We start from the raw sequence: 24,682 nt of genomic DNA, 5'->3' as shown, positions 1-24,682 counted from the left end.
TCTCTGCCTCTCTCTCTCTCTCTATCATAAATAAATAAAAAAAAAATTAAAAAAAAAAAAAGAATCTGGGAAGATGTGAGGAGTTGCTGTTATGACTACTCAAACACATGGGGAAAGCCTGAATGGCACAAATAAGGGTGTGTACATGGGGGATAGGGTGAAAGCAGAATCAAGAGATGGAGATATAAAGAGAAAATCTAGTCCCACTTGACATTATTTTAGCCTCTGATAAAGCTGTGCTTGTAATCAGTTCTACCTATAGCCCCAAAGGAAAATTAAAAAAAAAAAAATTATTTATTTGAGAGAGAGCGAGAGCAAGAGAGCGAGAGCAGAACACGGACATGTACCAGCAGAGGGAGATGGAGAGGGAGAGGGAGAAGCAGGTTCCCCACTGATCAGGGAGCCCAACTTGGGGCTCCATCCCAGAACCCCAGGATCATGACCTGAGCCACAGGTGGATGCTTACCTGAATAAGCCACCCAGGTACCCCAGAAATGTTTCATCATAAGCCTTTTTAACTATTTGAAACCCTAAGATTCCTAACTAAAAATGCCATTCCCATTTTACAAATGAAGAAACTGCAGGATAAAGTAATTTAAGATTACATAAGTTTTAAATAACAGACTTCTATCTCTAACTCATATCTGATGGCTCCAGGCCCATGGTAACTACAAATTTTTTATTTTTTATGTTTTCATACATATGTGTATGTGTTTCTAAGAAAGAGGGAGAGAAAAAAATCAGAGCTTGACTTTGGCTAGTTTATTTTAGCATATACAAATAATAGTACTCATTGAGCATTATGCTAAGAACTTTACATAACATTTCTATAGATGGCAATCATTACCAGCTTGTCTATACCCACTTCTAATGGAATCTTTCTTACTCACAACTGCTTTTCCCTCTGTTAGCCTGAGAAGATGGCATCAGGGATGGCATATGTACCAGATATGCTCACAAGGGACTATGGCTTAATAGCTAATTAAAATATGAGATGGGCCAGTCAGACTTCTTTCTTGCAAATATGGTGACACTGAGCCAATTGCTGACATGCAAAAGGATGTGCACACTGAAAGTTGGGGTGATCATTTGAGACCACATGCAATACAGAATTCTAAAGGAGAATAAAAAAAGAAGACTGTATAGAAAGAAGAGTACAGGGCAGACATAGAGAAAGGAAAGAAGCAGAGGTGCAAAGACAAGCAAATTACATAGCTTTGAAAGGAGAACAGCTTCAGTTTCTGATCACTTTCTACGTGTCTTACTCTTAGGCTGTTGTCTTTGAGTATTCATGAGACTCCACTGTGTTTACAAAAAACCCCTTAAAGTAGCTTGAATAATTCTTGGACAATGAAGCCAATAAAATACAGATTAGAATAAGACATCACTGTAGTGAAATATCACAGCGAATTAACTCAGTAGGTAATTATCTTCAAGATAAGCTGAGATTCAGAGAATTTAAGTTAATTCCTTGAGGGAAACAACTAATTTGAGATGAAGCTAGGATTAAAACCTAGGTCTATGTGTCATAACTTCACAAGTATTAAGACTAACTGGAATAAGGAAATACCAGAGACAAGGAAAACAAGAATTAACTTCAATATTCGAGGACGAGGTAGTGAGAGACACACATAGAGCAATGGATGAAGTAATGGAAATGAAAAGATAGGAACAAATGTATATAGGGGTATCTACGGGGGTAGGGCTAATGGGTGAGTGAAGATATAGAAGAAGCCTAAGGTGATATGAAGTTTTTATTATCTTGGCTGATTGAAAGAACAGAGGTGCCATTAACAGTGCTAGCAGGGAAATTCTGGGACTTGTTTTTGTGGGGAAGAAAATACACTTATTTTGGTCATTATTAGTTTTAAATGAGCGTGTTTAAAAAGGGAGTTGAAAATGTGGGCCTAAAGCTCAGAAAAAGGGATTCAGGTATTATTTTAAATAAGTGACTTCAATGAAATCTTTCTAAAATTCAGTAAATCATCATAGATTCAGGAAAAAACTCAGTATTATACAAGTACAAAACTTTAAATTCAGAGATAAAAACTGTATTTAATCCTAAAAAGAGATTCCCTTACTTCTAATTTTACTCTGGCAGTATTATGGTGACAAATTTATTGGACTCAAATGATGGAATGAAGCAACAGAATCTGGTTATTTAGTTCTATATAATCAATAGTGTGCATGTACACACACACACAAACACATATACAGGCACAAGCAAACACACCCACAGACATACTCAAACATTTATATCTTTAAAGGATCTAGTAATGTTTTAAATTGTATAGCAAAAATATATGGATATAACATAAAAAATGACTTGTTTTTATGCCTTGCATTTCTCCATGGAACTTAAAATCCTTTAACAGACATTATCTCATTGTTTTAAGAACTGTTATGAAACAATCTGACATTTATATAACACCATTCATACTCAATAATCCCAAAGGGCTTTACAAACCCTGGAAGAATGACTTTGCTCATGTTCAGTATGCAACCACTGAGGGATGGAGGTGGGATGGGTGGGTAGAGGAGGGCACAGGACTGTGGTAGATATTCCATGGAATGTAGCAGTAACATTATATAACATTTAAGAAAGGAAGTGAAAGACCTTATTAAACAGAAACCATAAAGAGACAAGCAGAAAGGATCCAAGGTAAGATTGTATTACACATGTTAAATTCGGGAAAAATATTAATACCAAGTGGTCTTTTTACATTTTTGTATCTTATTAAAATAAAATATAGATACCTCCTAGATTTAAAAAAAATTGAGAGGGGATCCCTGGGTGGCTCAGCAGTTTGGCACCTGCCTTTGGCCCAGGGCATGATCCTGGAGACCCGGGATCGAGTCCCGTGTCGGGCTTCCTGCATGAAGCCTGCTTCTCCTCTGTGTCTCTGCTTCTTTCTCTCTCTCTGTGTGTCTCTCATGAATAACTAAATAAAATCTTTAAAAAAAAAAATTGAGTGTCATCTGCTAAGTCAGGAACTCCATTGCCTTATTTATTTATTTATTTATTTATTTATTTATTTAGAAACAATCTGTATACTCAATGTGTGGCTTGAATTTATAGATCAAGAGTTGCATGCTCCACTGACTGAACCAGGCAGGCGTCCTAAGAACTCCATTTTCTTTCTTTCTTTCTTTTCTTTTTCTTTCTTTTCTTTCTTTTCTTTTTCTTTCTTTTCTTTTTTCTTTCTTTCTTTCTTTCTTTCTTTCTTTCTTTCTTTCTTTCTTTCTTTCTTTTCTCTCTCTCTTTCTCTCTTTCTTCTTTTTCTTTCTTTCTTTCTTTCTTCTTTTTCTTTCTTTCTTTCTTCTCTTTCTTTCTTTCTTTCTTTCTTTCTTTCTTTCTTTCTTTCTTTCTTTCTTTCTTTCTTTCTTTCTTTCTTTTTAAAGAACTCCATTTTCTATAGTGATTTTTTGTGTGGGTAGTGGTGTGTATTCCAACTATCAACCACACCAAGGATACTAAATTGTTACTGATTTAAAATACTCTGAGGGGGCTGTATTTTTTAAAAGGTTTCTCTTCCCCTCCTTTCTTTCCTTTTTGAACTAAGACTAGGATGCTGAAAAATATTCACTCAATTGGAAAAATGAAAAAGAGCTTTTTGTTTTGAACTTTTCAGATGTATTAGAAGGAGAGAATCAATAGGATGCATATATATGTAGAAAGAAATTTTGTTGTAAGGAACCGGATTACCAGATTATGAAGTCTGAGAATCCAGTTTGAGTCTGAAGGTCTGCGAATCAGCAGAACCGATTTTAATTCCTGTTTAAATTCCAGTCTGAAAGCCACAGGTTTGACACTGGAGTTGATGTTTCAGTTTGATTCTGAAAGCAGGAAAAGCCTGGTGTCCTAGCTCAAGACAATCAGGCAGGAGGAATTCTCTATTACCTCAGGAAGGTCAGCCTTTTTATTCTATTCAAGCCTTGAACAGTTTAGATGGGAGCCACTCTATGAGGGAGGGCAATCTACTCAGTCTATTGATTCAGCTGTTAATACCATCCAAAAGCACCTTCATAGACACACCCATAGTAATATTTATCAAATACCTGGGTACCCTGTGGCCCACTAAAATTAGTAAATAAAATTAACCATCATTTCAAATAAAGGTCCTCTGTCCTTCCATGACAAAACTAACAGAATTCAGTTTTCTGAAGCATTTAAGGTCAATGTAATAATGGATTTTTAAAAAATTTTTATTTATTTATGATAGTCAGAGAGAGAGAGAGAGAGAGAGAGAGGCAGAGACACAGGCAGAGGGAGAAGCAGGCTCCATGCACCGGGAGCCCGACATGGGATTCGATCCCGGGTCTCCAGGATCGCGCCCTGGGCCAAAGGCAGGCGCCAAACTGCTGCGTCACCCAGGGATCCCTGTAATAATGGACTTAAAGAAGATATTGCCAGATACCCTACTTGGACGAGGAAATATGCCAGTTAATGCCAAAAGGTTACTGCAGTGCCCCAGTGTTGTCTCCTTTAGTCACATTCTACATGAAGGAGACTATAGAAGATGATGACAAGCATTTCGATTGGGCATATGGGTGGAAGTAGAGGGAATTCAGGAGGAGAGCTGGATAACAAAAAATATTGCAAAACCAGTCTCAGCACCACATCATATGGTTATAAATGGAGCCAGTTTTCCACAGGAATGAAAACATAAGCTCCAGAGCTACACTGGAGCTTTGACTATCTCTCTAGCCAGCTCATGGTTAGAAGGGGAGAACATCCTTATTAACTTTCCAAAAAATACCACTTGAGGCCCTGGATCTGTAGATCACCTTTCAACACAGTGCTCTGGCTAAGTACAAATTTACTACTATCACTACTGCCACTACCACTGTTGCCACCAAAGTTACCATACATTTTAGATACTGAACACTTTAAAGCTTACACTTAACAGATGGATATACCCATTTCACAGAGGAAGAAACTGAAGCTAGGAGAGGCCAAGTGCTGTAAATAGGTTTTTGTTTGCTTGGTTTGTTTTTGACCCCTTCTTCTAACAGATTCTGCCCCTGATGACAGAGGGCACATGATCAGTCATTGTTTGTCTCCTAGGAGCAGAGTGCTCTAGAAAGAAGCTAGAGTGAGTCATCTGATGATAGATCCTAGAATCAGTCCAAGAGTTCCTGCATCCAAGGTCCTTGGTCTTCCTGCTCATCCTGAAGTTTGGCCATTCAGCTGTGCTCCATTTTGTGTGCTATCTCAATTTCCATCCTATCCTCTGGCTTGAATTTTAGGTGATTGTGATCAAGAACCCTAAGAAATACATATCTATGTTATATAATTTACCCAAGAGCAGATAGGTATCAATGGAAGAGCTAAGACTCAAACCTATATATATATAGGTTTTAACCATGACACCTCACTGGTTTTTGAAAATTGGAATCCTGTAATGGTATCTGCCACCAAAAGGAATGAGAGCATTCTCTTGATTTTATGTCTTGGCTTCTGTAGTAATTCTTTTGAAAAGAGTTCAAGTAACATGGAAAATCTTGTAAAATTACTCTATAAAATATAATTTCATTGTTGAAAGGGAAAATCTTTAGCGGGCATATCTGAGTTAGGTTATTTGGATATTGTATAAAAGGGACAGCCAGAGGTATAAGAAAATGGTACTTGCACCGTGCTTTTTCTCAATTAGTGAGAAGAAATTAAAATGAAACCTTTAAGAACCTTCCAGATAAGCAGGCAAAAAGTAGTACAAAAAAAAGTACAAAGACGACTTTCTGTTGCAGGATCATAAAACGGAAAGACCCAAATGTTCAGTCTTCCAGGTCTACAATTGTGTGAAATGGGAAAAATTAATCTCTCTGAGCCTATTTCCTCATCTGTAAAATGGGGATAGTAATGTCTATCTATATAGGGTCATTGTGTGAAGTTAAATTCACTCTCACTCTCTCTAGTAAAGTTTACGTCCAATGAGGGGCTTGAACTCCCAACCTTGAGATCAAAAGTCACATGTTCTACTGACTGAGCCAGCCAGGCTCCCCCAAATAAAATAAATAAATCTTCCAGCATAGAGTCTGGCACATGGTATTTTTGAAATGGTAATTGCTATTATTGTTGTAGCTGTCATTAAACTGAGTCAGATGTTGATGGTTAGGGGGCTGACAGGAGAAGGCCGGGGAGAAGAGTGTGGAAATAACACATAGTTGGAACTCAAAATGATAAAAGCATTTGAAGGACAGGAGTTTTTAATTCTTTGTTAGGATATCCTGCCTTTGTGTGTGTGTGTTTAATATTGCATTTATTGTGAAAGTAGTGCCAATACTGAAAAGGACACTGATTTAAAATATAGAGCTCAGTGATGTATCACAAAGTAAACAGCCAGGTAAGGAAACCAAACCCTGCTGGTCCTGTAGAGGTACTCCTGCTGCCCATCCCAGCTACTGTCTAACCTTTCCTCTGGGACAAAAGCAGCCATCATAATACCCTTTGCAACAATCACATCCTTTCTTTTCTTTACAGTTTCAGTTTATAGTAACACTTCAGCATGTGTGACTAAATACTACTTAATTTTGCCTTCTTTTTCATTTTATATAAATGAGTTCATAAATGAATTTTTGTGTGTAGTTATAGGTCATTAATTTTCATTGGTATATAGTATTCTACGAATGTATTACTTTTTTTTTTTTTTGTATTACATTTTTAAAAACCATTCTACTGTTGATGGGTATTTGTGCTGTGTTTTGCCTGTTTTTGGCTGCTAGAGGTAATACTATCATGAACCTTCTCATACACTGCATACATTTCTAATGACTGTTTACCAAGGAAAGAGTAGAATCCATGGGTCACAGATTATATGTATTTTTAACTTTGGAAAAAATGCCTAATGTTTTCTTGGATGCTTGTATCAATTTATACTCTTAACAGAGGGTAAGAGTCCCATTGTTCCACATTCTCAGTACCAATGGATGTTGTCATTCTTCTGGAGAACGTGTGCATTTTCCTGAACACACATGAGGTTGAGCAAATTTTCTTTTTTTTTTTTATTTTTTATTTATTTTTTATTTTTTTTTTTTGGTTTTTTTTTTTGAGCAAATTTTCTTAGGATTATTGGGCATTGGATGTTTTGCTAAGTGGCTATTGCAGTCTTTCTCCCATTTTTCTTTGAGCTATTTATCTTTCTTACTGATTAATAATAGTTCTTTAGATCTTCTGGCTATCTTGTAAATATCTTCCTCCATTTCATGGCTTGCCTTTTCACTCACCTCAGGGTGTCTTTAATGAACACAGGTTTTTGATTTTAACATAATAACAGAGCAAACATTTTCTTTATAAGTAGTTATTTTTGTGTCCTAATCTTTATATCTCTACACCAATGTCATAATGAAATTCTCCTAAACTATTTTCTAGAAGTTTTACTTCTGTGCTTTTCACATTTAGATCTACAAGTCTATCTGGAATTGATTTTTATGCATGGTGTAAGATGTCAAGTATTTTTCTGTCCTCAAATTAATAATCTAATAGTGCCAACACAATCACTAAAAAACTATCCTTTCATCATTCCTTTGCAGGGCCAACTTTCCAGGCTGCCTGCTCTGTCTCCCATAACCACCAGTCATCGTACCAATCCCACACTGTCTTAACTACTTAATTTTATGATATCAGATAACATACGGTTGTCACTATCTTCATCTCCATTATGACTCTCTTAGCTACTTGGATTTCCCTATACATTTTAGAATCAGCTTATTAGGTTCTACACAACCTGTTGGATTTTGATTGAAACAGCACTGAAATTGTAGAATTTTGGAGAAAATTAGCATTTTTAATGTTTTTTCTTTTCTGAATATTTTCACTTCTAATTCTTGCCTTATTACACCAGCTAGGTTCTCCAGTAAATCTTTAAGAATGTAATGATGCTGAATAAGAGAGATTATAATGTACGTTTTTATCTCATGCCAGATATAATTTTCTCTATATTTGCTATAATTTTTAGATACCCTTTTTAATAGTACAGTCCTATTTCTAGTGTGCTAGAATTTTTAGCTAAAATCATGAACACCTGTTGAATTTTATTAAATGCTCTTTCTCCTCTCAAAATGATAAAATAATTTTCCCTTGATTCTATTAATATAGTAAGTTATATTGGTTGATTTTGAATCTTCAAATTTGCATTCTTGGAATATATCTAAACTTGTAAGAATGCATTATACATTGAAAATATTGCTTCATTTGATATACTAGTATTTTGCTTAGGATTTATGGAGGTTGGCCTATAATTATCTTTTCTTGAAATGTCTCTACGAGGTTTTCTTATCAAGATTGTACAAGCTTCATAAATTGAACAGTAAAGTGTTCGCTCCTTTTTTAGTCTCTGGTTGAGTTTCTGTGAGGTTGGTGTTATGTCTGAGTCTTAAATTATGGATTTGATTTCTCTAAGTTAGAAAAAACATTCAGAATCCTACTTCTTCTTAGGTTAGTCTTAGTAAGGCACACTATTTCATAGTAGTATAAAGTTGTTTAGATCGTCTTGAAAGCATTTTAGTGTTTGTGAGATCTGTGATTATGTTTTTAAAAAAACTGTTATTGGCTATTTACATTTTTTTCTTATCCAAGTTAATTAAAAGTCTAGCAACATGATTAGTCTTTTAAAAGAATGTGTTTGTCTTTGTCAACTCTATACTATATGCATGTTTTTTGATTTTTGCTTTTCTTTTTTATTATTTCTTTTTTTTTCTTTCTTTGTGTTTAATTTGCTTTTTTTCTAGCTTAAGAGGGGTACTCAGTTTTGTCTTTGAGCTTCTTGAACAAAGTAAGTATATTTAATTTAAAGACTGTTTCTGATAATTTCAATTTCTGGAGTTCCTTCACAATTGTTCCTATTGGTTGTTTCTGCTGGTTTCAGTCAACTGATTTTGTCTCTTTGTATGCTTGCTTACTTTTAACTGTAGGTCAGATATTGCATTTGCTGAACGGTTTGTAGAAAAATGTAGTGCCTGAGATGATGTTATTTTCCTTCAGTGACAGTTTATTTTGGGTTCTGCCAGTATATGAAGGCACTAGCAATCCAAGATCACCTTAATCCAATTTCAGAGACTGAGATGATTTGAAGCTGTCTGTATTCCTACACAGGCCTGTCCACTTCCAGTTAGCCTTCACCAGGAGAGAAAAGACCCAGACCCAAAATATTCACAGACATCGTCTTTCTAGGTCCTGGAGTCCATTCCCTGTCCCCTCTCCTTAAGAGGCTATCAAAAGCAATGCATTATATTTTAATCTCACCACTATGCCCTCTGAATTTAGCAAATTTTCTTAAGTGAAGAGTTGCCCCCAAATCTGCACCTCCATTCTTCACTGGCTCTTAGTCATGAAAGTCTTCACTCTCTTGTTAGTTCTCTAATGTGCTAAATATTTTTTAAAAAGATTTTAAATATTTGTCTAGCTTTTCCAGTTTAGCTCAAATTACCTGGCCCACCTTTACCCAAAGTAGAAGACTCCTTCCTAACACTGCTTCATGGTCTCCAACAACTAATGACTTTGACCCATACTTCACACTATATACAAAAAGTAACTCAAAGTGGATCATATACATCAATGTAAAATCTTAAACGATAAAATTGCTAGAAGAACTGAGGCACCTGTGTGGCTCAGATGGTTAAGCATCTGTTCTTGGCTCAGGTCATGATCTCCAGGTCCTGGGATCAAGCCCCACATTGGGTTCCCGGCTCAGCAGGGAGTCTGCTTCTCCCTCTCCTTCTACCTCTCACCCAACTTGTATTCTTTCTCTCTCAAATGAATCAATAAAATCTTAAAAAAAAAAAAAATTTTTTTTTAGAAGAACACATAAGGGAAGATCTTTGTGACCTAAGTCTAGGCAAAGATTTTTTAGATCCAACATCAAAATTTCAATCCAAAAATTTAAAAAGTGAACTAATTAGACCTTATCAAAATGGAAAAGTTGTTTTTTGAAAGACACTGGCATGAAGATGAAAAAGAAGCTACTATTAGGAAGAAAATATTTGCAAAATTATATATCTGATAAAGGATTTATATCCAGTATATATAAAGAACTCAACATCTAATGGCAGATAACCCATAATAAAAATGGGCAAAAGAATTGAGTAGTTTGCCACAAATTATAATATAGATGGCAAGATTATATATTAATCTATATATAATATATATAGATGAAAAGATGCTCATCATTATTAATTAGAGACATGCAGATTAAGCCACAAGATGACACTACAAACTATTAGAATGACTAAATTTAAAGAGTTCTAGGGTGCTTGGGTGGCTAGCTCAGTCAGTTAAGCATCTGCCTTAAGCTCAGGTCATGATCCCAGGGTCCTGGGATCAAGTCCCACATCAGGGTCTCCTCAGTGGGGAGTCCTATTCTCCCTCTCCTTCTGCCCCTTACCCCACTTGAGCTTCCCCCCCCTCCTCAAATGAATAAATAAAATCTTAAAAAAAAAAAGAATGACTATACCACTGTTAATGGGGATTGAGGATATCTCTCTCATACATTACTTGTGGGAAATGTAAAATGGGACGACTTGGCAGTTTTTAAAAAGTTAAATATAACCGATTACATGACCCAGCCATTCTGGTCTACATCTTTACCCAAGAGAAAAGTATATGGTTACATAAAACCTTGTGGAGTATCATCTGTATCATGGAATACTACTTAGTAATAAAAGGAATGTTACTGATATACACAGCCACATGGATAAATCTCAGAATACTTATGCTGAGTCAAAGTAGCCAGACAAAAAAGGGTACAGTATACCATTCCATTTAAATACAATTCTAGAAAATACAAATGGTTTTATAGTAATAGAAAGAATTTCACTGGTTGCCTGGGGATTGAAAAGGGGATTACTCAGAGGCATGAGAACATGTTGGACCTTCAAGAATATGTTCACTGTGTTGACTGTGAAGGTTTCAAAGGCACATGCATGTGTCAGAATATAACAAATTGTTCACTTTATTCTTCAATGAAGCTGTTAAAATATTTTTTCTATTTTCTGATGACTGTAGAATCTGTTTCTTAACTGGTCCTTTCTGATCCCTATCCAGTTTATTTTTATTTTTTTTTAAGACTTTATTTATTCATAGAGTCAGAGAGAGAGAGAGAGAGAGAGGCGCAGACACAGGCAGAGAGAGAAGCAGGCACCATGCAGAGAGCCCGACATGGGACTCGATCCAGGGTCTCCAGGATCACGCCCCCAGGCTGCAGACGGCGCTAAACCACTGCGCCACCGGGGCTGCCCCCTATCCAATTTAAAACAGTCCTTCAGGGCAGCCCCGGTGGCATGATCCTGGAGAACCTGGATCGAGTCCCATGTCGGGCTCCTTGCACGGAGCCTGCTTCTCCCTCCGCCTGTGTCTCTGCCTCTCTCTGTCTCTCATGAATGAATAAATAAAAATCTAAAAAAAAAACAAAAAAAAAACAGTCCTCCAGTCACTATATTACATTGTCCTGTTATATAGTTTTCATAGCCCTTATTATCTAATATTACTTTGTTATTTGTTCATATATGCTCATTTTACCATAAATTCATGCTCAAAAATGTAGATTATCTTGAGTCGTCTTCATTCTTTTCTTTTTCCCCATACAAGTTATATAATTATCTACTTAAATGAAGGTTAATTTCATTAATTCCTCCAGCAATTATTTGTTGAATGCCTGTATTTTGCCAGTCACCATGTCAGGTACCAGGAATATAGAGATGAATCAGTTATGACTGCTGCCCTGCAGGTCACTGTTCTAACTATTGCTCAACTTACTGCCCTTCATTTTGCAGTGAAATCTTACTTATTTCTTAAAACCTGGCTTGAAGACTTGGTCAAGTTTTCCTGACCAAATGGACTACTACCTTTTTGATTTTTCCTAGGTTTATGTTAATATTACATAACAGCATCTGTTAATTGTCTCCCTGAATTCATTCTCCCTCTTTACATTTTAGTGATAGGACAAAACGCCATCCTTCTAATCCCCAACATTAAGTTTAAGCTAGGCACTCAGCCACCCAATGTAGCTTAGCTTTTCTTACAGCTAGGTAAGAATAGTATCTTACCTAGCTGATTCAGAATAGTAGGATATGACTACTATTAGTATGTCATTAGTATTAGCATTAGTATGACTGAAACTGCTGTGTGCAACTTTTGGGTCAAGTACATCTTCAAGATGAAGCCACTTGTCTGGTACTTATTCTTTCCCCTTCCTTCCTGCTGAACACGGATATGAAGGTTCAGCGAAGGGCCAGGTTCAATGATGTAGGCTATGAAAACATCCTCAGAAATGGTAGAAAAATAAAATGAAAGAAACTTGGGTCTTTGAATGAGCTGCTAGCCATGAAGTAGTTTCCTTCTTTCTACTTTGTTGGGTTAATTTTGCTGCATTTTTAAAGCTTCTTTACATGGGAAATGTTTCCAGTAATTTCCTGAAATAAGTCTTAAAGCTATAATTTTCCTTCTAAGTATTGCTGTAGCCACATCAACACATTTGGAAATCAGTAACTTTAAATCAATTGTTCTTAATTGTTAACAACTGTATTTTGTTAGAGCAGGTAGCTGGTTTGAAAACAATCCTCTGAAATTTTTCTAACTTTCTTTATAGCCCACAATGTGGCCACTTTCCATAAAAGTTTCAAGAGTGCTAGAAAAAGAGTCTGTATTCTGAAGTTGTTGAGGGCTACACTCTGTTTATGTGCATGATATCAAGCATGTTAATTGTACAGTCCAAATTGTCTATGTTCTTAATTTTTTATAAGCTTATTTACTCAGTTACTGAGAAAAGAGTATTAAAATTTCCCAATACAAAGGACTTGTTTACTTCTCCTTATAAGCCTATCAGTTTTGCTTCATGTATTTTGTGTCTGTATTACTAAGTCCATTCACATTTAGGACTATTACATCTTCCTGGCAAAGTGAAGATGTTATTACGTTGAGTCCCTCTTTATGCATAATAATACATTTGCCTTAAAGATGCAATTGTCCAATATATTTAAGATGTTTCTCTTGTAAATAGCGTAGTATTGAATTTGTTTTTCAGCCCAGTTTGATAGTCTTGGTGTTCTAGATGAAGAGTTTAAGTTTTTGAGTTAGTTCAATGTAATCTATCTATATAAAATATAGATCTACTGATCTATACACTGCACTGTTTTTAATGTTTTCAGTATACATGTCTTTTTCTTTTCTTTCTTGTCTCCTTTCAGATTGAATTTTCCCCCTCTAATTCCATCTTTTTCTCTACTAGATTAGAAGTTATGACCTTTTCCTGTCCTTTTAGTAGTCTTCCTAAAAATATTAACATGGATATTTCATGTTACAGTCTAAAGTTACTTTGTATTTCCATCTTCCAGAACAAAGATCCATACGAGAATACTTTTCCAAACTCCTTTTACCTGCTTTTCCAACTTAAATACTATTTTTATTATGTATTTTATCTTTATTTTTTTTAAGATTTATTTATTTATTCATGAGAGACACAGACTGAGAAAGAGAGGCAGAGACATAGGCAGAGGGAGAAGCAGGCTCCCCACAGGCAGCCCAATGAAGGACTCCATCCTGGATCCCAGGATCACAACCTGAGCTGGAAGGTAGGTGCCCAACTGCAGAGCCACCCAGAAGTCCCAATTTTATCTTTATCTTAAATACAAGACATTATTATTTTACTCATTATTTCTTTAGATATATACGTACTACTTTCTATGTTCTTTTCTCTCTGCAGTACAGATCTATCTATGCTCACTTATCTTTTGCTTGAAGTATGTCCTTTAGAATTTTCTTCCTTAGGTAGGTAGTAAAATATGTTTTTCTGTCTGAGGAAAACTTTCCTTCACTATACTGAAGATAACAAGCTGTCTTATGTCCATGATCATTGCTGTTGAGAAATTAGCTCTTGCTTTTTAATTTTATTTATTATTTATGTTTTTTGGAGCTCACAATGGGGGAGGGCAGATGGAGAGAGAGAACATCTCAAGCAGACTCCCCGCTGAGCACAGAACCCAGTGCTGGGCTCAACTGCACAACCCTGAGAATGTGATCTGAGCAGAAATCAAAAGTCAGATGCTTAACCAACTGACCCACCCACGTGCCTTTTTTTTAATTTAATTTAATTTAATTTTTTATTTTTTTAATTATTTTTTTTATTTTTTTACCACATGCCTTTTTTTAAAGGTAATGTCTTTTCTCTCTGGCTGCTTTTAAGGTCTCTTTGTGTTGAATGCTTTGAATATTATCATGGTGTGAATACATCTGGATTTATTCTTACTTACCCTCTTTTAGGTATTTTCATTCTTCTTTACTCTATGAATTGATCTCTTCCATTTGTTACAGAAAATTTTCAGCTATTAGCTCTTCAGATAGTGCCTCTGTTTGTCCTTTGATTCTCTCCTAGAATTTGATTAGATTTACTGGATATATTTTTTTCTTTCTATTCTTCTATGTCTCCTAGCTCTTTTTTGGGCTGACTTCCATATAATTTTTCAATTCTTTGTTTACCAATGCTATTTTAAGCTATGTCTAATTTGCTATAAAACCTATTGAATTTTTAATGTCAATTATTATAACTTCATTGCTAGGTTTCCTAAGTTACTTTTAAAATCTTCTTGTTCTATATATTTTTTAATGTTTCTTTTCTTGAAACATGTAACATATAATTAACACTTAATATCTAAATAAAAACTGAAGAATTTGTGAGTCTGATTCTGTTGTCTGTTATTTCTATTAGCTTTTTGTCAAGTATCTGGTGTGTTTGTCTTTTCATTCAGAGCTACTCATTTTCTTCCGAACTTTCTGTGAGCACAGTGAATGAAAGTAGGTTTCTACTGAAAGGATTTATGTTTGCTTGTATCAGACTTCTGGGGGTACTGAGGATCCAGGACTGTTTCCAACTGAGTTCTTGGTTGAGGACAATGAGGCATGATAAAATTGGGCTCTAAACTGATGAGAAGACTTTCTTATTGCTAGAGTCCATAGGAAATGTTCATGCCCCAAAATAACTGCCATGATTCAAGACAGGCAGTTTTCCTTGTAGTTCTTTGATGGGAGTGAGGTGATTCTGCTTATTTCTAATTCGTCCCGCCACAAAGGATAGGGATGTTTGGACTCCCAACTATATGGGATACTCTTCTATTAGATACTCCCTACTTTGAGAAAACCTTAGGTTTGTAAGACTTCAAAAAACAATTCTCTAGTTCAGCCAGTTTAGCAAATGTCATTAGGGTTAAAGCCAGACCAAGTGCTCCACTTATTCTCTAAATTCACATTTTTACTTATTCCCCAGTTTAGTTATTTCTTGTTTTGTTTGTTGTGCAAGTTCATAAGATAATATGAGAAAATGTTTTTATATTATATCCAACATTTTTAGTTGTTTTCAGTGGAAGGATTAGTTTGGACTCTTAGTCTGCCATGTTGCCAGAAATTAACCTTTTCAAAAAAAAAGAAATTAACCTTTTCTCTAACATTTAAAAAAAATTTTTTTTTTTGCCAGACATTGCAAAGTTACATGTTTAGCCTTTGAAAAGACACTACAAGTATGACAATAATCTGCTCTTCAAAAAAGACTCTAGGTTTGTAGAAAGGGTTTTAGAAACAATTTTTCTCACCAAAACCAAAGTAGATTTCAATAAATACCAATGAAAACTTTGTATCTCTTCAAGGTTTGATCAAATTGAAAAACAGAGCCATGGAAGCCAGAGTACCTGAGCTTGCTGTGTGATCTTGGGTCAGTCCCTTAATTGGTGGCCTTTGGCTTTTTATTTATTTATTTATTAATGAGAGACAGAGAGAGAGAGAGAGAGAGAGAGAGAGAGGCAGAGACACAGGCAGAAGGAGAAGCAGGCTCCACGCAGGGAGCTGGACACAGGACTTGATCCCGGGACCCCAGGATCACGCACTGGGCTGAAGGCGGCGCTAAACCACTGAGCCACCTGGGCTGCCCTGGCCTTTGGCTTTTGATGTATATGATGAAGGGGTAAGCCTGGATGCTCCTTGCAGGACCCAAACTCTGTAATGACTGCACAAAACTATTCATTGAAAATAGAGCATAGTCAAGATCAGAGTTTCTTTTTTAAAAAAGATTTTATTTATTTGACAGAAAGAGAATGTGCACAAGCAGGGGAGTGGCAGGCAGAGGGAGAAGGAGGCAAGCATAGGGAGCCTGATGTGGAACTCAATCCCAGGACCCTGGGATGGTGACCTGAGTGGAAGGCAGATGCTAAACTGACTGAGCCATCCAGGAGCCCAAGATCAGATTTTCTGATGTTCAAGACATTCCTTAAAGCTAGCCTACTTTCATATTTTAAACACAATGCAGCATAATGTTTTAAATAGGCATATTTGTGTGGCCATTAAAAAAAATCAATATAAACTACTTATGTACTTCAAAATAGAGTCTTAAAGATTCTTAATATTTTGATATCTTTTGACATTCTGAGAGAACTTCTTCATTCTTTTTGTCCTTTCTGGCATTTCAAATTTTTTATTGTAGCTATTAATATAATTTAGGGATTATGTGTTTTTTGCATGAAAAATTACGAATACTCAAAAGCTGCATCTATACTGTCTGCCAGGAGTTTATTTTGAAGAATTTAGACAACATAACCACTCAAAAGTATCAGCATATTGCATTAATTGTTAAAAAAAAAAAGATCAACTTAATTCCACACAGATTAAACTGTCCAAAGTAAGTTTTAATGAAACATATTCACAGGTTTACACTCTAAAGTTGTGAAAAGATTATCTTTTTCAAATTTGATTAAGTGCTGCAAGATGTGGAAGAAACTCAGCACTCAAATGAATTATATGTTTGATGTCATTTTTGGCAAAACCTCATAAAATGTCACATAAAAGAAAAACATCTCACTTAAAATAAGGTCTTGACAGCAATCTGGAATAGTTAACAACTCCACTCCCAAATGGGAATGCTGGTTATAATCAAAATTTAATGACGATATTAGCTCTACCCTTGAGACAATCTAAACATCAAAACAAAACAAAACAAAAAACAACATGTGCATATCCACCCACATACCCCTCCTCTCTTACTTTCTAAAGATGACAAATTTGTAATTATTTCAGTTCATGCTCTCAATATTGATTATAATGTTTCCTTGCAGATTTATCACTGGCCACTTGAGAAATGAAGAGGTGGCATGCTGCCAGGCAATGTCAATCAAGTATTTTTGTTGTTGTTGTTGTTTAGAATTAATTCATGAGAAGTATAAATAATGCTGGTCAGTAATGGAGATGGAGTCCATGGGTGTCAGTGCCCTCACACCTTATAAACCCTAGAGCTGAAAATGGTGGGAACTTTTTACCTTTCAACTACATTTATACAGTCTTTACATCCATCCATTGTCCTCTATATTCCTCTGATATGAGAAAATTAAGAGGAAGAATACATCTGAAATCAGGTTGTTTAAGAGTTATCAATTTTACTTGTAAAGTTTTTTAAAAAGCATATTACAAACAAGACTATGATAAAATAGCATTATGGAAAATAATACATGTGTGTTTCTGGCATGAAGATAAAAAAGTTGAGAAATATATCACACAGTTAACAATGCTGGTCTTTGGCAGAAGTATTATGGGGGTGATTCTTTTTACTTTTTTTAAAGATTTTATTTATTGGAGAGAGCGTGCATGTGCGCAGGCAAAAGCATGCGCATGAGTGGGGTGAGGGGCAGAGGGAGAAGCAGACTGCAGGGAGCCTGATGCAGGTGTCCATCTGGGGACTCTGGAATCATGGCCCGAGTGGAAGGCAGATGCTTAACTGACTGACCTGGTGCCCGTACAATGATCTTTTTATCCTTTTTATCCACATTTCTGATATTTTTGCAAAGGTTGTACATTACTTTTATAATTGGAAGAAATAATACAACTTTTTAAAAAAGAGACAGTTAAGGCCAGAGATTATTACTAACCTGTATCAATTAACAAATCTATTTTTACTGCGTTAGTAATGGCATCAGTATTAGTAACAGGAATACAAAGTGCAGTTCCTAAAAATATAGCTAAAGGTGCTTGTCAAATTTCCTATATTGGAATTGCACCCATTACCAGGCAGAAGTAATTCTTATTTCAAAACTATTTAAAATAAATAAATAAATAAATAAATAAATAAATAAATAAATAAATAAATAAAAGTATTTTAAGACAGTGAAGGGTTGCAAAGACATACCTTTAACACACTGGCTCAGAAAAACAGCAACAGATGAGAGTTAAGTTTCTCATTGTATATTTTATTTAAAATATTATTTTATTTATATTATTTATGTATATTATAATATACATAATATTATATTTATGTATATTATTTAAAATATTACTGAAAGACATTGTTAAAAATATAGCATGCTTTCTGCTATATTTTTCTATATTTTTTCTATATAAAAATATAGCATACACGAAGGTAATGACATGTATTTAATAAAATTTTACTTTAGAGACTGATTACCCTGCAATAGAGGGAGTCTGTTTTTCTAGGACTTCTAAGAAATGAAATATTCCTTACAACTGAATATCTCAGAAAAGAGAATCTTTATCTTTAATTGATTAAAATGATTAAATTTTTTTCCCAATTAGAATTGTTGCCCAATCTCTCTCTGCCTTACTAAACAATAATAAGGACCATTAAACTTTTCTTAATTGAAAGAGCATCAATAACTTTAATACTATTTGCTCTCAAAGTATAACGAAGTACCACAAACCAATAATATTGTTACTATTAGTTCCTGTGTTTTCTTGCTGTCAAGCGGTCAGCTATCACCTCTTGCTGCTGCCAGAATGAATGTCCCTTGCTGTGCCTTTCTCTCTCACTTTTTCAATTTTAATTTTGTTTAAGTCCCATAAAATAGTGGGCTAGCAAGATCCACAGGCCAGGCCCTACCTACCCTGGATTTTCTTTTGTTTGCTTGCTTGCTTACCTATCTATTTATTTTTTAATTCTTGAGGTATATTTCATATACCATAACATTTCCCCTTTTAAAGGGTACTCTCCCTCACTTTTATTTTTCTTTAATCTGTTCTGTATTTAGAAACGAATAATCAGTTAGTACCATACACAAAGTAAGAATAAACAGAGGATTACTGATGGCTGGCCTGAGAGGCTTTCTATGAGTCAAGTACAAATACACCTTTACTTTTTTATGTAAATAGCATTAAAAGTTAGCATACAGACTAGATTAAGAGTTGACTGTGGGAAAAATAGGCTTGATACTTATAGCCTCCAAGAAAAAAAATGATGACTCAAGTATCTGAAGGAAGTTAAGTGCTTTGGAAAAAAAGTACCAGTTTGCTTAGAGAGGGGAATGAATTTTGCATGGTGTTTAGGCACAACACAGAGCTAACGTTCCAAAAGAGCTTCTGTTTCTTATAAAAACCAAGATTAAGCTAGTTTAACATTATATGATAGATGAAAAGTAGTCATAAACGATATACTTTTACAACCTATCAAGCCTGAGAGGCCTTAGTCTGACTTAATCCAAAGAGAGTCTCACGAAACCTGAAATGGTCCAGTGCAATTTGAGAGGTACACAACACTCTAGGGATGTGTTCATGAAGAGGCTTTCAAATTCTTTCTTGATTTACAAGCTCAGATTGCCCTCCCTCCTCTAATTTCTGGCACTAGTTAGAGAATAGGTATTGTGTGCTTTGAACTTTGAAAAGAGGATCTTTCCAAAACTGATTAGAGAATATGTCTAAACCTGTACCTCTATGTGACTATGTTCAGTTTGATACTAGTTTTGATAGGAAGAAATTCAAACCTGGAAAGGACTTAGAGACATAATTTAATGAAAAGGATTATATAGTTTGTTAAAGATCTTGACAGAGTCAATACAGGAAACCAACTCTATCTCCAATTAACTATCAATCCTATTCCAAATTGGTATAAAAACCATATGCACAGGCCTGGATGATTTACAGTGGGACTAAAGAGACTCCCAGGCTGTAAACAGGATTGTCCTTAATACATCTCTTCTGACATTGCTGGTATTTAAAGTAAAATACTACATTCCTCATTCACCTAAACTGGGGTGTTAGAACCTATAGATTCTGCATTCAACTGAGAATACAATTTAACTGTTTTATTTTTATTTTCTTTAAAGATTTATTTATTTATTTATTTATGAGAGAGAGAGAGAGAGAGAGAGAGAGAGAGAGAGAGGCAGAGACACAGGAGGGAGAAGCAGGTTCCATGCCGGGAGCCTGACGCGGGACTCGATCCCCAGACTCCAGGATTGTGTCCTGGGCCAAAGGCAGGCGCCAAACCGCTGAGCCACCCAGGGATCCCCTAATTTCACTGTTTTAAATCGTAGAGTCAAATTTCACACTATCATAAAAATTTCTAATTATAGACGAATGTAATGGCTTTATTCCTCAATGTTTTCTTTCATTTTCAAAAGTGAAGCCTTTTTTTTACTTTTTTGGTGAAACCTCTTTTAAGACATTATCTGAAGCCTTTAGACATATTTAGATGGCAAACCAATGGCAAAAATTATGAGGTTATATTTATGTAATGCTTTTCTTATATTCTTTCTATACTTATGTAGAAGTACAACCATATTTGTTATCTGACAATATCCTTGTGATATAAGGAATAGCAGACTTTGAGCTTTCCTGAGAACACTGAAGAAAAAAATAAATGGTCCTATATACATTTTTACTTCATAGAGAAGCTTTGTTTTACATTGGTTTGCAAAAGATTAATAGGTTGGCTCAACTGTAAGTGTATGTTTTCTTATGAGGGAAGAGATGTTAAGAGGTTTATGGATTGTGCATTAATATTCTTGGGGGAGCAGCTTTGTTGAGGCATAGCTGGTATATAAAAGAGCTGCACTTGTTTGGACATGTATAGATTGATGGGTTTGGACGTGTGCCTGTACCCATGGCACTATCACCATAATAAGGTAGTACTGAATAGCAATATATTTAGGATTGTTCAATTGTATGGGGCCCAAAGTATTTATTGATGTAAAAGCAACAAAAGTATTTTATTTTCTGTTATGATGGAATTAAAGGAGTTAATAAAAAGGAAATACTTAACAGTAAAACATTATAAAAATAGGAATAACACATTTTATTTATCTTAAATTTATACAGAGAGAAATAAATGGGTCCTGATTTTAAAGTAACTTGGCTACAGAGAGAAATAAATGGGTCCTGATTTTAAAGTAACTTGGCTACGGTGATAGAAGAGATTTAGAAGTACAACTATAGGGATCCTTGGGTGGCGCAGTGGTTTGGCGCCTGCCTTTGGCCCAAGGCGCGATCCTGGAGACCCTAGATCGAATCCCACGTCGGGCTCCCTGCATGGAGCCTGCTTCTTCCTCTGCCTGTGTCTCTGCGTCTCTCTCTCTCTCTGTGTGACTATCATGAATAAATAAATAAAAAAACCTTAAAAAAAAAAAAAAGAAGTACAACTATAGTTAGAATATAAATTCCTGGTTGTCTATACACCTTTGGCTAAGGATCTAGCTCAAGAAACTGGGTAAAGATTATAAAACCAAAGGCACTCTGATCAAAGGAGACTTCCTAAGACGACTGAAGCCCTGATAAAGTATCACATCTATTAGAACACTTGGCTAAATGCTAAATGGGAGGCCTCCATTCACACAAGGCCAAAACTGGGAAGATGAATGCACAAACATAGAATGCAAAGCTTTTTTGTTCTGATGATTTCTTCTCAAGTACTTTTAATCTGAGGATAATACGTTAAAGTCTAAAATAGTCCGCAAGTATTAGACTTAACAGATAAATTAATAAAATTGGGAAATAATACTAATGGATGTTTTACTTAAGAATGTAGACAACCTCATACATAAACCCCTTTTAAACAAAGAATATTATTATAGAAATGTAATTGTGAAAGTACCTGAAAGGAATGTTTATTTTGAAATTTTGATTTATGTTGTATTTTACACCTAGCTATATTGATTATATATAATCAGGCAACACAGTATTAAAATTCAAAATTTCCATTAATAGGACTTGGATAGGACAAAATGGAACCAGAAATAGTTATATTTTTTTCCTTACAAATTTAAAATTATTTGTTACATAGAACTGTAAATTTATTAAAGGTCTTCTCATTATCTAATTCACTTCTTAACAAGAACCGTGAGGGGCACACAGGGCATTTTCTACCTGGATTTATAAGAAAATGGAGTCCCACAGGCTTAAATATCACTGCAAAAAGTAACTGAACTTAAAAATCTTAACACTTTCCTCTTTATTTTTTGAGAAGATATAATACTCTAAAGTATTCTTATAATCTTTAGTGTTACATATAACAAGCACTTAATATTACTACAAAATTACTATTAAAAATATCAAAATTAGTATATTTTTTAGTCTTTCTATATTAGCAGATGTCGTACATGCATCTAGATGGAAATTCATTTGGAAAATAATATTGTGTCTATATTGCACAATATTGTGTCTATATCGTCTATATTTTTGGTTTACAAACCAAAATACCTAATAAAAACCGCTTTTTAATAAGTCTATTGGCAAATTAAATTTTTAGATATACTATATAATATTCAAAAGACCAAATCATCCAGAGTTGTCACAAAACTTAGATAATTTAGTCTTGGATTAAAAGAAAATGTTTTATAAAAGCTAGATATGTAGCCATATAACCCAATCAAGAAATCTCTCCTGAATAGGTTCGGCTGATATATGAAGTTATAGAGCCAAAGTCAAGTAACACTTTCAACTTCTTTCCCTGTGATGATCTTATTATGAAAATGCTTATGAGAACCTTTGGATCTGTTCCCAGAGTTTATATAGATCTAACCATGGAATATCTTTCAGCTGAGAAGATAGGCTAACTTCTGACATATATTCAGGGATGCTTAAAATTCTACTTTGTTTCTAAAGTGATGTGTAATGAGATGCCTCATGGGGTCATTTTTAATCATGAGGCAAGAAGGAAAACTGGACTTAAAAACTTCATAGGAGGGATCCCTCAGTGGCTCAGCGGTTTAGCACCTGCCTTCGGCCCAGGGTGTGATCCTGGAGACCCGGGATCGAGTCCCACGTCAGGCTCCCTGCACAGAGCCTGCTTCTCCCTTTGCCTGTGTCTTTGACTCTCTCTGTGTGTGTCTCTCATGAATAAATAAATAAAATCTTTAAAAAAAAAAACAAAAACTTCATAGGAACATGTGAATTTCAAATATAATGTAGTGTTTACTGAAATTCACAAATATTTCATAATAAACAATTTTCTAACATTAGCCATACTAGTCAATTTAAGAAGGTCAAGTAAATTTAGAGGAAATGCAATTCCAGGAAAAAGGTAAATCATAATGCATCACAGACAGGGGCTAAAAGCAAATTTTGTTCAGCATTTTAACAAAAAGGTGATAAAACAATATTGCTCCTAGTAGGACTCTAAAATTATGAGAATCAAAATAAAAAGACTGACTTAGTGCCTAGATCTTGATTTCTAAATACAATGGAAAACCAGAATTCCTTGGAGAAGTGATTGATTCCAAATCTGGAGTGGGGAAAACATAAGATCAACTTGGAGCATCTTATGCTCAAAAGTAAAAATGTGCTCAAAGTTGGGAGCAAGTTAAAAAGACACAGGAGCCAACCTGAAAGAATTACTAATAACCAATTCTAGTACTATTTGAACAACAAAATAAAGTAATGATAGTTTGGGATGATAACACATAGAATAAATATTCATAAGCCAAATTGATATAAATAAGTAAGTAAATAAATAGAGAGATATCTTTCTTACAGAAGAATTTCAAGTAATAAAAGAGGAATCAGGGAAATAAAAAGTCATCATTAGAACATCACTGTAAATAACTGTTGCCTATAGGCAAGATCCACCAATGGATACTAAAGTTGGTGGGAGGAAGCTTGAAAAGAAACAGGATAGACAGTCTCAAAGTATTTTTTTCCCCCAAACACTTAAAAATCTCAAAGGGAAAAAGAGTAACTTTAGAGAGTAGTAGCTCAACAGACATTTCTTTAAACACTAGTGATCCAGGTGGTATCAAGACTAAAAAGACAATAGATAGCTTTATAATGCACTGGAAAGGACATATCATTTCTGTGGCAGTCTTGCCAAAAAAATGCATAACCTTAATCTAATCATGAGAGAACATTAGACAAACTCAAATAAGACAATTTCACAAGGTATCTAACCAGGACTCTTCAAAGTGTCAAGGACATGAAAGACAAGGAAAGATTGAGGAACTGTCACAGATCAGAGGAGACTAAGGAAAGACATGATGACTAAATGCAATATGGGATTCTGGATGGAAAAATAGGAGAGAAAAAAGTCGTTAGTGGGAAAATTGGTGAAATTCTAATAAGGTCCATAGTTAGTCAAAACCAATGTTTGGTTTTAATCATTGTACTATGGTTGTATAAGACCTTAACATTAGAGGAATATGGGAACTCTGTAACTTCTCTGTAGGTCTAAAATTATTTCAAAATAAAACAATCAAAAATAAATAAATAAAATGCCTTATTTTTTGTGGAAGCTAATATTAGCTGACATTGAGATTTAAGGAAAATCCAGGTATTTCTGGAAGATACGAGGAAAATTAAATTCAGAGAGGTAATTACTAATATAATTTTCTAATTATGGCATAAAATAAGATTTTAACATGGCTAACTTTCTCATAAATAGACTGAAATAAGCTCTGGAAGAATCTAGAAGCCCTAGAAGAATCTTCTCTTTTGTGTTAA

The 24,682-nt window shown here is 34.9% G+C and overlaps 1 protein-coding gene across 2 annotated transcripts in view; it reads right to left on the bottom strand.

The window, feature by feature from the left end:
• Positions 1-24,682, bottom strand: part of CWC27 (CWC27 spliceosome associated cyclophilin) — a 192,181-nt gene that overhangs the window by 74,015 nt on the left and 93,484 nt on the right. Inside the window, exon 12 of one of the 2 annotated variants that reach the window (XM_072826627.1) lies at positions 19,746-21,364. The exons of the other annotated variant lie outside the window; for it this stretch is intronic. Coding sequence (XP_072682728.1) covers positions 21,108-21,364 — 257 coding nt within the window. The 3' untranslated portion in view covers positions 19,746-21,107. Of the gene's footprint in view, positions 1-19,745; positions 21,365-24,682 lie in introns of those variants that run through there. 2 annotated transcript variants of the gene reach the window in all.

This window comes from Canis lupus, chromosome 5, assembly GCF_048164855.1.
Source record: "Canis lupus baileyi chromosome 5, mCanLup2.hap1, whole genome shotgun sequence".
Lineage (NCBI taxonomy): Eukaryota > Metazoa > Chordata > Mammalia > Carnivora > Canidae > Canis > Canis lupus.
The sequence above is the reverse complement of the archived record's forward strand: the minus strand, read 5'-3'. Positions and strand labels throughout refer to the sequence as shown.